This window comes from Podarcis tiliguerta (assembly GCF_965153285.1).
Source record: "Podarcis tiliguerta genome assembly, chromosome: 2".
NCBI lineage: Eukaryota > Metazoa > Chordata > Lepidosauria > Squamata > Lacertidae > Podarcis > Podarcis tiliguerta.
The window spans coordinates 117,024,161-117,036,964 of record NC_139535.1 but is presented as its reverse complement, the minus strand read 5'-3'; the positions used below and the strand labels follow the sequence as shown (position 1 = coordinate 117,036,964).

Here is a 12,804-nt window from a genome sequence, read left to right as displayed (position 1 = left end):
ATCTGAGTTAGTTACTTACCATTTCATAGTCTCCAGACTCATAGCCAGTTCTCTTGGTTTTGCTAATACGATCAGAGAAATCTAGGAATCAAAAGGAGGAACGGGGGAAAATCTTTCTGTACTTTTAGACTGAACAGCCTCAAGTTTCATGTTTTCCATTAAAATTAAGTCACAGGATTCACAATTGGAGCTAGTAGTTCTTTGATCAGCAGCTCATATTTGTAGAACGGCCTTTTGACTTTTCTACCAACTTCTCACAGACTTCATACCAGGGCCAAGACAGGCCCGGCTGCACTACTGTGCCTTCAAGTTTTAGGAAGACTATAAGAAGCTTTCTTATACCAAGCTAGGCCTGTACTATATTGTCTATACTGTTTGGTAGTGGCTCTCTGGGTTTTCAGACATGGGACATCACCAGCCTTACCCAGAGATGTCAGGAATTGAATCTGGGACCTTCTGCACAGAAAGCAAGGGCTTGGCTAATGAGCTTGATCCATCATCTGTAAGGACCAGTGTTCAAAACTGCAAAAGAAACCCTGTTGCTTCCTCTGGTTCAGAACAAACCTGAAGATCTCCATTCAAGGGCACACTAACATCTTGTACGTCCAACACACACACACACACACACAACCACTGAAAAATAGTCATGCATGCATTGTGCTGCATCTCACATCTGCAGGCAATGAGACAAATGACTGGCAGACATAAGCTAAACTAGGAATAAGTTATTTGAAATGTTCAGTATGTATATAACCTTATTATTGTAAATTATTAAGGCATTTTAAACAAGGATCCTTGGGTTCTTTTGAGGATTGCTTTGAATGTTTTTCTTTGGTACATTTTCTACTCCGGATCTACTGCTCCCCCACCACCCTGGACACATACTCAAGAAAGGGCCTATGGAGAAACACTTACCTAGTCCTTTAGTGCCCACTCGCTTGTCCTTAAATTTGTCATAAGCCGCATTGGGGTTGACTATGATATGTTCCACACTGGTGCTAGTTAGCTCCTCCTGTGTAGAGAGAAAAACAAACAAATATCAGAGCACCCAGCCTTATTTTTCTCCACCTCCCCAAACCACCCTCCCAACCGCAATCAACAGATTCCAAGCAATCTTCACAAGGGCCAAGCAGAACAGAGGAGATGCTCTGTTAGCAAACCTGACACTCTTGGTAGTCCCAGCAGGCAGTGCTTAGTCCACAGAAACCACTAATGGTGCTGAGAAGCAAGGAGAGCTATTCCCCCCCCCCCCCACTGGCTGGAAAGAAATAACTTGGGTCAAACAGGAACTTCTCTCCCCTTAGGTCAGGAGCCTGTTTTGGCTCCTGAGCTGTTCTGAAACATGGAGCAAAGAAGATGAGTACTGTTTGAGGTAGCACTTCTGCTTCTGAACTGTTCATTCTTGTGAACCTTTTATGAAAGGAATGAACACACATGAGCCACTCAAAAAAGGGAAGATGTAGACGGCCTGCCTGATGTGCAGGGTGGGTGGTGCAAGCTGACATACCACCTAGACATAGGAAAACTCAGCCATGTGACTCTCTGGTTCAGAGCATGGAGGTCTGCAAAACACAATGCAAAGCTGCTGGGTTCTCTCTGTAGGTGAAAGACCTGCTGGGATTGCCTGTGGAGAACTACATCTGCCTTCTTCACCCTTAATAGGCAAGGATAACATGGTATGCTAAAATCAAGTACTGGTGGGCACCTCCCCATACGCAAAAACATCCATATAACATTAGGCCCAGGAATGCCCCAAAGGATGGAGACAAGAGTGTGTTATGAAAAGGCTGCTGTTACATGGCCAGGCAGATATTGACCTGGTAAAGCAGAGTGTTCATTTAAAACAGGAGTGAGAAGGGTTAAAAGGGGGATTATATTAATAAGACTAACAAACCATCTGGCCTTTCTGGAGGGATTATGTGACAGCCCCTACCCCTTTTTCAAAACAGGGGGGAGGGGAAAACAGCAAGGAAGGGGGTGGAATTCAGACAATATCCAAGTATATTTTGTTTCCCAATAACGGGTCTCACAGCTCCCTGGGTGAAGTGGCTATCAAATGCCAGCCAAAGCAGCATTTCCATTTTCTTTCTGTGAAGGAGATGTGCGAGAGCCAATGCCAGCAATCAACATACAGGCAATCAGGAAACTGGTTCAAATAAGAATTTAATTAAAGTGCAGGGAGGAGGAGAAGGCTGGTTAATTACCCACAGAATTTCCATTACATTTAATTGCATTAGATCCCACTCCAGGTGAAAAAGTGACACGCAGGTTCCAGAGGTATGCAGGGTTACAAGAGAGCAGCACTTTGCAGAATATTCACATGCCTAATCTAGGCTGCTGCAAATGTAACCAACCCAGGGGTGATAAAAATACAGGTTTATTAGTCATGACAGCTTAATATTACCTCTGGTATCAGAAAGGCTGTCTGCCTCTTAATACCAGCAGCTGAGGACCCTGAATGGGAAGGGGCTTGTGGGCACACATATACCGTATTTTTTGCTCTATAAGACTCACTTTTTCCCTCCTAAAAAGTAAGGGGAAATGTGTGTGCGTCTTATGGAGTGAATGCAGGCTGCGCAGCTATACCAGAAGTCAGAACAGCAAGAGGGATTGCTGCTTTCACTGCGCAGCGATCCCTCTTGCTGTTCTGGCTTCTGAGATCCAGAATATTTTTTTTCTTGTTTTCCTCCTCCAAAAACTAGGTGCGTCTTGTGGTTTGGTGCATCTTACAGAGCGAAAAATACGGTACATATACATATTACATATACATGCACTGCCCTTCACCTGAGGATCACAGGATGGTTTACAATATAAAAACACAAAATACGTAGCATAACAATAAACCAAACAATAATTACTCCCCTGCCCAGTTTAAAAGGCACAAGATTTGTTTAATTAGCTGAAGTCCAGGAAGAAGAGGAAGGTTTCCATCTGGAAGCTAAAAATATGTAATGAAGGTGCCAGGTCCCAGGGGAGAGAATTCCACAAACAGGTAGTGATAACAGAAAAACCCCTGTTCTCGTGCTGCCACGCCCTGGACTTCTTGTGGACTGGACACACAAAGAAGGGCCTCAGGTGATGACTGCAGGGCTTGGGTCAGTTCATATGGGGAGAGGCGGACCTTGAGGTATCATAGGCCTCTGGTTAGCCCCTATGGAAAACAGGATGCTGGACTAGGTGGGCCTCTGGCTGGTTCAGCAGGGGCTCTTCTTACGTTCTTACAGCTGAGATGGTTCCACTGAAAGGATTTTAGGGCTATCTTTGTGTCCTGCCACAGAGTTCTGCAAAGGAGCAAGCTGTGCATAGCAGAAACACCAGGTGGGGCTAGGTTTACATGGTGGCTTTGCTACTTCAGAGCTTCCAATCAACACACTGACAATGGTTTTTCTGCAGTGCTTGCAATTCAGGCTGTGACAGAATTCAGGAGGGTTACTTGCCAAAAGGCACAGGGGTTTTAAGGTGGAACCTGGCAGAACCAAGAGCTATCCAAACTGGAAGCAGCTTGAGTACAAAGAGACCTGAGGCCTGAGGGAAGCAGAACAGGTCAGAACTTAGCTCCCAAACACCCAGCGTCTTGCTCCAAGAGGGGACAGCAAGGGAACAAGACAGCTATGTGTACATTAGGATGACTAGCCATTGCCCTGCTAAGGTGTGGCAAACTGCCATAAATCAATGAGGTGTCTCTCCATTGTTGTGGCTGGGTGCATTCATTAACCCAGAAAAACCAAGCTGTTGTGAATCAGAGGCAGCTTTGTGCCATATCTGAGATGGGTCCTCAGCAACAACCTCCCACGCCAGCTGAGGCAATTGTTGAGGGTTGGTTTTTGTTGTTGTTGTTTTTACAAAAATGCCAAAATAACCGTGATTTTTTTTATTGACTTGCCGCCTTTTGGAAATCCCCCCCGACATCAATTCCGCCTTTGAAATCCTGGTAACGTCAGCCCTACCCTAGAAAAGAAGGTCCCTTCTCACTTAAGGGAAGCACCACTCCCCATCTGAGCTAGAGCGAGCTCTGCTATTGACTCCAAGTCAGCCTCTCCTCTTGCTAAGTGCTAGAGAGAGGCAGGCATTCTGCCAGTGCTCTTGGAAGCAGCGCGGTGGCTGTAATGGGCTCTGATGGGAAATCTATGGCTGCATCAAGGCCAGACTCTTTTTGAAGAGCTATTACAAGAGCCTCCCATCCTTTGGTCCTGCACATTAAAGACGCTGGAAGAGGCTGTTCTCAAAACAACGGCAAAAAATAGCTGCATCAGATTAAAGTGGCTCTGAAATCACAGCACAGGAGGCAATTGCTACAAGCAAACGAATATATGTGCTGCACCAGGCAGGTGTTATCTCTACATGACCTTTAAAGGACGCCTTGAGATCACTGCATCCAAAGACTTCTCACCAGCGCCTACAATGTTGAACACCTTTACTGAAAGCAAGGTGCAGATACAGCCTGAGGACCTTATCAGGCCCTTTGGGACTCGCACTTCACCCCACCTTGCTCTGTGGAAATGAATATACTATCATCTGTACTGACAAGTGGGAGTTTGGAAATTTCTCATCACAGGAAATTACTTTTACTTTATCTTTAAATCTTACAGTAAACTGTTTTAAAATGGCAACTCAGTGGAAAATTCATAAACTATTAAATAATTAATGGCAAATGTTGGATATTGATGTTAGAGGTGACCTTGTCCCGTGATGATGTACAAAGGCAAATAAATACTGGAATATTGCTATCCACAACAATGAACTGTCACCCATCTACAGATTACCTACAAATCATTTCATGGACCATTGAACAATACAATACGAACACTCAAAATACCATATTTTTCCGTGTATAAGACGACCCCTATTTTGTTGAACCCAAAATTAAGAAATCAATATTTTGAACATCAAACAGAACAACTTTGATATTTTATTAAATATTCAAAGCACCGGTATATTTAGTACCATATCTTTAAACATCAAACAGAACAACTTTTTTTTCTTCATTTAGAATGCCTGGGAGTGCTCTTGTTCTGCCTAACCTGGCTTGCCGAAACGGTCCGCATTGGTTGGCGGAAGTGGTAAGTGAAATGAATGGCAGTTCCGGCAGCTTCTTCACAGCAACTGGGGAGGATTTCTTTAATTTGGCACATGTCCAGGGTTTTTTGTACTGAGTGGGTGCACTCCCTTTGAATGGAAACTGGGAGTGGAGTGTGCTGGGTGGTAGAAGCCCACAGGCGAGAGCCAAAGTGTGTGTTTCTGTGTGCAAGTGTGTGTGCAAGTTAGGAAGGGAGGCTGGAGGAACTGGGAGCAGCAGCGGCGGCAATGGCAACATGTCAAGCTCATGATGCCCGGCAGCTGTCCTGCTCTGCTGCCACCGCCAAGGAAGCACCAGATGAGAGATGAGGAGCTGCTGGCTGCCTCTCCAGCCCTCTTGGCTCTGGTCAGCTGCTCCACTTGCAACCTCCCAGGCATGTACGCAGCGGGTGCCGTTCCTGGGCCTTGGACGAGGAGGGAGCAGCTGCAGGGCCTGCTCAGCCCCCTTTTGGTTGGGTGGGTGGGTGTTTGGGGGGCACCCCCACTTTTTGGTGCATTGTCTGGAGTGCCTTTTCCAACCTGTGCTCTGCTTTTGCCCTTTCGGTGGTTGTTTGTAAACCTCCCACTGCAAAAGTGACCCTCCTCATCCTCCTCCCTTGCAGGCTAATTTAGATAAGGTGTGTGTATGTATGTGTGTTTCCTCCCGAAATAATATCTTGAAATATCCCTAGGCTTCCTACACTACTGGTAAGTAGTGTTTTTCTTAACCATCCGTGTATGAGATGACCCCCAATTTTTTAAAGCAAAAAACATCTGTCTTATAAATGGAAAAATATGGTAATTTATTGGTAGCAGCGAGCCGGACATCTACTAACTATTAGAAATTAATGCACAGAAACTATAAAGGAAGTGGGTAATGAAAATCTGGAAGACAATTTAGTAACATTAGTATCTACCGTATTTTTCCGTGTATAAGACACCCCCATGTATAAGATGACCCCTATTTATTTGAACCTTTTTTTTTTTTTTTGGAAAAAACACACCCTAAAACAGAAGTGAAAGTCTGGATGATCGGCGCCGGCAAGTTGTTGATCTTTTTGGGGGCAATTGCCCTCATAATTTCCAGCATGAGGTGCATGCAGTACACCATGGAGCAGAAGCAAAGGCAGCAGTTGGGGCACCGCAATGTCCCCCTTGGTGGCAGCTGCTGCTGCTGTGGGGAAGCGAGGGGAAGGAGGCTCCCAAACAGGATACCAAGGAAGAGCCGGGGGAAGGCAGCGCCCACTCTGCACCATGCCATTGATCAAACTGAGCTGAGGAAGGTGGTGAGCGGGCTGGGGGCAGGGTGGGAGTTTGAGAGGGGAAGAGGGGGAAAAGGAAAGAAGGACAAGGGAGAGGTAGCTGAGGCAGCTCTCGGCGGTGGCAGCTGCTCTTGATCTGGTGGTCGAGGCAGCAGGAGCTTCAGAAGGCGAGCATGCAGTCCAGAGGGGGAGGAGAAAGGGGGGACGGCAGCAGGAGGGACCGCCTCAGCCCCCCCCCCAAGCCAAAATCCCAGACATATGCTTAAATATTTAAAGAAATCCCCCCAGGTGCCCATGTTCCGTGTACAATATGACCCCCAATTTTTTACTATTTTTTTTTTTAGCAAGAAACCTCGTCTTATACACGGAAAAATATGGTAATATGGTAAAAGGTCACCAGTTACGTTATGGGCTGTGAATGAGCTATGCACACCAGTGATTTGCTACATAAATGCTAGAACAGGTGTAGCTGACATGGTGCTCTCTAGCACAGCACATGGCCATTGCAGCAACTGGGAGGAACATCACTCTCAGCGATTTTCAAGCGTTTTGTCAGAAAAGAAGTTTGGGAACCACTAGCCCTAGGTTATTGCCCAGAATCTAAGCTATGTGCTTCTGAATGCAATGCTCAGGAGCTTGGTGGCAGAAATGCATGTGTTCCTTGGAAGAAAAGCCATTATGGCAAGAGTGTCCTCATGGGACAAAGCTTGAAAGGCACTGCTCCATGGTATCACAGCTCCTCCCCTTGTTTTCAACAGGTCTACTCTTTTACCAATTCCTCTTTTTAGAACATAAAACTAAGCCTCAAGGCAACTCACACTTAGCCATGGTTTTATAAGAGGAGGCAGGCAGCAGCAGCATTTCACAGCAGGCCCTGCAAACTGCTGGATTTTAGCAGCAGTTGCTAATATTTGAAAAATCTCCTCACCCCCGATAAAGGACTTAAAGCACTATTTAGAAAACCCAGTTCATCTTAGGGGTCCTGGACTGTACAAGCTTTGATGCACTACAGTAACATGTCAAGCAGCAATTACAAGCAAATCCCAAAATGCCTTGGCGTGGATTCCACCTAGAGTTCACAGGCCATATCCGAGCTAAGCAGCCATAATGACTTTAAGATTAATACAACAGTCTGGAGGAATCAGCTGCATGTTGATATTTAAATGTACGCACTGAGTCCTCTTAGCAACTATATAGTCATTTCATGCTACTGGCACATGTGCTGTTTTTGTTTGAAAAGATCAGGATGCTGTTCTTAGAGAATGGCACACAGAGCTACTGCTCCTTTGGTCCCAGAGGAAAGAATCTCACTTCACCCATGATGTTCTTAAGGGTACCCCCAAACAATTTTAAGTGGACACCTTCAAATGTGACGTGTGGATAAAGTGTTGGGAAACCCTTCTCTGAATTTTAGCAAATGCTGCCTATCCAATCACTACACCATATTTCTTTTTAAGGAAACTGTAAGTTCTGTTTCAATAGCAGCCACTGAATTCTGCATGAAAGGCCCTATTACCATATGTTTCGCTCTGTAAGACACACCCGACCATAAGACACACCTAGTTTTTAGAGGAGGAAAACAAGAAAGCAACGCAAAGCCTTTTGAGTGAAGAGGGAGGAGCGCTCCCACTGCGCTCAAGAGGCTTCAGCGATAGCTGCACAGCCAGCATTTGCTCCCTAAGACGAACACACATTTCCCCTTACGTTTTAGGAGGGGGAAAGTGCGTCTTATAGAGTGAAAAATACGGTATGTGTGTCCCAATGCCTCAATGGAGCCAACCAGAACGTGACAGCTGCACCAAAGTTTGTGTGGCAAAATACAATTCCATACAATTGTAGAGTTGCAAGGACACTCTAGTCCAACTCTGCTCAACTACAGCATCCCTGGCAGAAGGTACTCAAACCTCTGTTTAGATACTTCCAGCCAAAGAAGAGAGCCTGCCATTTCCCAAGGTAGGCTACTGCACTACCAAACAGCTTCTACAGTTATGGAAATTTATCCTGAGGCAGTCTCTCTCAAACTCTTCCCCTGATCCCTCATGGACCACTTGGAAACTGCCAGGTGTCTCAGTGGATCACTTAATAAACTTTCTCTTTTGTCCTAGAAATTAAAGCACAAATGTAACTCATGCTTTAATAACATTCCCCCCTCCAGTGCTGCTTTATGACCATCACAGACCCTAGGCTAGTCTTGCTAGCCTGTTTGAGAGCATATGCCCTGGTCAAAACAGCCTAGATATCTGTGTGTGTGTGTGCGCGCGCGCGCGCATGCGTGCATAACTGATCAGGTACAGAGCCAAGTACAGCTATTCTCAATTGTTCCCCTTTTTTATTTGTTGACTACCTGCATGGAGCCCATGGACCACCAGTGGTTTGCACATCACTGTTTGAGAACCTCTGTCTTGATATTTAGCTGAAATCGGCTGTCATTTCCGCCCACTGGTTCTAGTCCTACCCATTCTGAGGATTGCTTCCAACCCAGGGCTAAACCTAAGAGGACACAGCACCCTCCTGAGACATAACCAAAGTTGGCCATGCCTACTCTGGAGCACCAGAGACTGTCACAACTAGACAGTCCAAGCTGGAGGGAAGGCATTTATGTCCCCCAAATGTTTCCTTTGGTTTTACATGACAGATGGAAATTTTGTTGTGGACTGATCAGTCTGACTCATCTCTGTATTGTTGGGATGGGGATTAGAACGTGATGTCACCCCAGATCAGACTAGCTAACAATCTTGATTATTCATCTGATATTTGGAACAACGCACATGGTTTTGGCCACCCATCTCAAAGGCTGGGAAACGTGCAGGAAATGACTGCCATGAGATGTTGGTGACTGCCAATGACCTAGATGGATTTACAAGGTTCAGGGGGGAAAATCATGAAAATATTTAGCTAAGTGGAGTCTCCATGTTCAAAAGCAGTATGACTGTCAAATAGTAATTGCAGGGGGTCAACACTGGGACAGGGGGTTATTACACTCTTAGTTTGCTTATGGGCTTTCCAGAGGCATCTTGTTGGCCACTGTGAGACGCTGAACTAGATGGACCTTCAGTCTGATCCCATAGGGTTATTATTCTCTTTTGCTGAAAGTGAACTTTGCTCTGAAAGACTGATAAGATCTAAAGGGCATTTCTGCATTTTAGTCATTTGTCATCAGCGTATACAAGATGACATCCTGCATATTACCAGCAGCTAGGAGGAACTGTTATCAGAATTCTACCAGAGCCAGCCCAACCATTAGGGAGAGTGCAGCGGCAGATTTAAGAAGCCACAAAAAGTGGCAGATCAGCCAATAATTTACTTTATTAGAAGATGTTCATTTTACTCGGGTGAGCAGGAAGCCATTTGGATTTTGTGTCACAAGCCACAAAATGTCTTTGCAAAGGCCATGAGAAGCAGCTTACTGCAACACACAGAAAACCGCTTTTTTCAAGCCCTCCAGAGTGGCAAGATTTGGCAAAGACAAAAGGTTAGCAACTAGAAGTTTATCAGCACAAACACCAAAGCAGACGGAAGGCGCAGCTCCTTACCAGCTCCTTGTGTTTCCACCAGAGATGGAAAAAGGAAGGGGGGAGAGTTAAGAAGGAGAGGGGGAGAGAGATGGGGGAGAGGAGGGGAAGAAAAGACAAAAATTGTATTAGAAGGTTGTCACATGCACTACACACCAAAAGTTCAAACATATTTGCAGCACAAGAAAACCCATCTCTGCCAAGCCTGATCCCCCACTCCAGTGTTTTATTGCTTCCAGTACCTTTGGTGGTACTTTTGGGGAGGTCGCAGCAAAGGGGGTTTCTTGAGAAGGGAAGTAATGAAGTTATGCATTCCCATATACCATGCAAGACTGCTATACGGTTACTGAGTTAAGAAATACGGCAGCGAGATGTTAAGGTGAAGCCGCTATGCTCAAAGCGCATGGGGGGAAATGAGATGGAGCAGTGAAAGTGGCATGTTAGTGCTGGCAGAGAGCATCCAAGCAACTGCTGTCTCCTCCTCCTTACCCTGCTGTAAGAGTCGAACAAGAGCCTTCCTAAATGCCTCTCCTTCCAAGAGGGTGGGTGGCCTTCAATAATTAACAGGGAAATGTTGGTTTTGCTGCAGTTTTAGATGGCGCCCCAACAGATCAAGCACAAAGGCCCAAGACTTTGAAAGAGAGGCATCTGAAGGCAATTATGGAAAGCAGAAGGTGGGAGGAAAAGATCCAAGAGAAGAACTGTCTCCTTTCATCCCTCTAGTTTGGGGAAATGAGATGCCAGTTTTTAAGCAGGGAAGTATCTAAGGCTCTGGAGGGGAGGTAGAAACTTCAGGGGTGTCTGGCTGTAATTCTCACTCTTATCTGCTTGCTTGAGGTTGAAAAGAACCGGTGAAGAAGTGATACTGCTTAATTCACACTGAACTTTAAACAGGTCTAGAGCTGCCAGATGCGCCCATGTTGCCTTTTCCATTTGCCCTGCTGCTTTTCCCTGGGGAAACCCTTGGTTTAGCACTGAATTGGAACAAACAAGAAATCAGGTTTTCTGCAGATTACTCATTTGTTCTGAGCTAAAGAGCAGGTTTTCCAGGGGAAAACAGCAGCACAAAAGCAAAGCCACTCAGATCCGTGTGGGACAAGTGGAAAACTGCTCAGACCCATACTTTCTGGGCACGGGACAAGCAAAAGTGTGGGGTAATAGGATATCCTAGGATGCAGTTCTTCACAAATACAAATACACTGAGAGAGCTAAAAAGGCCTTCCAACTGATAGAACGATGATGCGCAAGTGCTTAACCTCTGGAGACTTCGTTCTGTTTGTGTGTCCGTCTGTCTCTGTCTGTCTGTCTGCCTCTCTCTCTCTCTCTCTCTCTCTCTCACACACACACACACACACAGTGTGTTAACTTGCTCCCAGAGCAAAACAAGCCTTTGGTTAACCTAAGTGAGGCTTTGCCTTGGTTTGCCTTGCTGGCAAAATGCTCAACATACTCCAATTCTGGTTCAAATCCCAGTTTATCACTGAAGGCTGGGATTGAGAGCATGTCAAAAGTGTCCTTGTGCCTCAGTGCCAGACAGGCAGTGGAGAGAAACAAGCAGGTCCTTCAAACTGGTTTTTTATTCTCTCTACTTTAGCAAGCTGGCCACAGAAGCCAGCATCATCTTCCTAACTCTCTACAAGCAGTGACACAGCTATGTGATTTTAGACTTTGCACTTAATGGTACTGGATGGCAGCAGGTGGAGGGAGAACCTATTTAGGGGGTAATTTGTATTACTTCAGAAGTGGTGACCTGGCCTTGCTGTATCTGCCAGCCCCTCCTGCAGCCCATTACTTCTGCCCCAAAGCCTGGTGGCACCCACTGCCAGCCAAGGATTCAATTTGCCTTTATTAATGTTAGTCTCACTAGCTACCCAACTGACAGGGTGGGCTGGAAATGACTCGCAGGTGGCAGAGAAAGCCAGCTTGTTTTTTAGGAACCAGAGAGAGCCCTCATGCTGCAGTCTCTCCAGATGGCAAATGTGAAAAACTTCAAAGAGCATTGCTTGTCCCAGAATACCCAGGGGACTGGAAAAGAGCCTCCTCAGGAGCATGCAGATGAAATGTGGAGGGGGTGGAGAGAGCAATCAAAGCACGTTTTACAGCAATGTGAGCCTCTCGCATATGTATGCATGGCTGCAGTATATCAGCTTAGTATTATTGTGCTCTTCCCCATCTTCTGGTTGCCTCTCCGCCCCCCTTCTTGTTGAGGTAACAAAGCACCCCACAGAAAGTTGCCACTTCTGCCTCAAGCACTTGCTGTTGGCAGACACAAAAGTGCCCTCACATTAGAGAGGCTAAGTTGGAAGAGGCCCAGTGCAAGCTCTTCCTCTCACCTGTATATTCCTTGGAGGAGGAGGAGCCAGCAAAACAGAGTGCTATTTGGTATGCTAAAGGTGTTGAGGATTCTTCCATACAAGTCTATTTAAGTCCTACGGAAATCAGTGGGGCACCCACACTCTTAAGCACACAGGTCCCACAAATTTTAATGGGCATCTAATTTGACCATTCACGGCTTCCCTCCCACACAGAATCCTGGAAACTGTAGTTTACCCCTAACCAAACTACAGTTCCCAGCACCCTTTTAACCATGGTTCCCAGGATTCTTTGCTTGGGAAGCCATGTGCATAAACTGTATGCTGTGGATATGATCCTCTCTCTATCCAGGCGCTTCACTGGGCTCCAAGAGTCTTTTTCCTTAGTAGAAAACCTATTGGCATCATCAACCCAAACACATAACAAGATTACAGCATCCTTGTGCTACCTCGGGGGCATCTGCACAGGTATTATGGCCTACATTGCCTCAGCTGTGCATTTCCAATATAGGGCAGCCATCAGCAAAGCCTTCAGTGCCACTACAGTCAGAGTCTGCCCAAGGCTTCCCCACCCAAGGCAAGCAGAGAGGCAGCTAAACAGAGGCCACGTGACCAAGCAAGGAGTTGTCTGTGGCAGAGGGAACAAAGAAGAGGCTGGTATCT

At 46.0% G+C, this 12,804-nt stretch overlaps 1 protein-coding gene across 2 annotated transcripts in view; it reads right to left on the bottom strand.

Annotated features, from left to right (window-relative positions):
* DCTN2 (dynactin subunit 2) overlaps positions 1-12,804 on the bottom strand; it is a 39,034-nt gene that overhangs the window by 11,556 nt on the left and 14,674 nt on the right. For both annotated transcript variants that reach the window (XM_083428301.1, XM_083428302.1), the window contains 2 exons: positions 916-1,012; positions 20-81 (listed from right to left, as the gene is read on the bottom strand). In XM_083428301.1, coding sequence (XP_083284427.1) covers positions 20-81; positions 916-1,012 — 159 coding nt within the window. The remainder of the gene's footprint in view (positions 1-19; positions 82-915; positions 1,013-12,804) is intronic.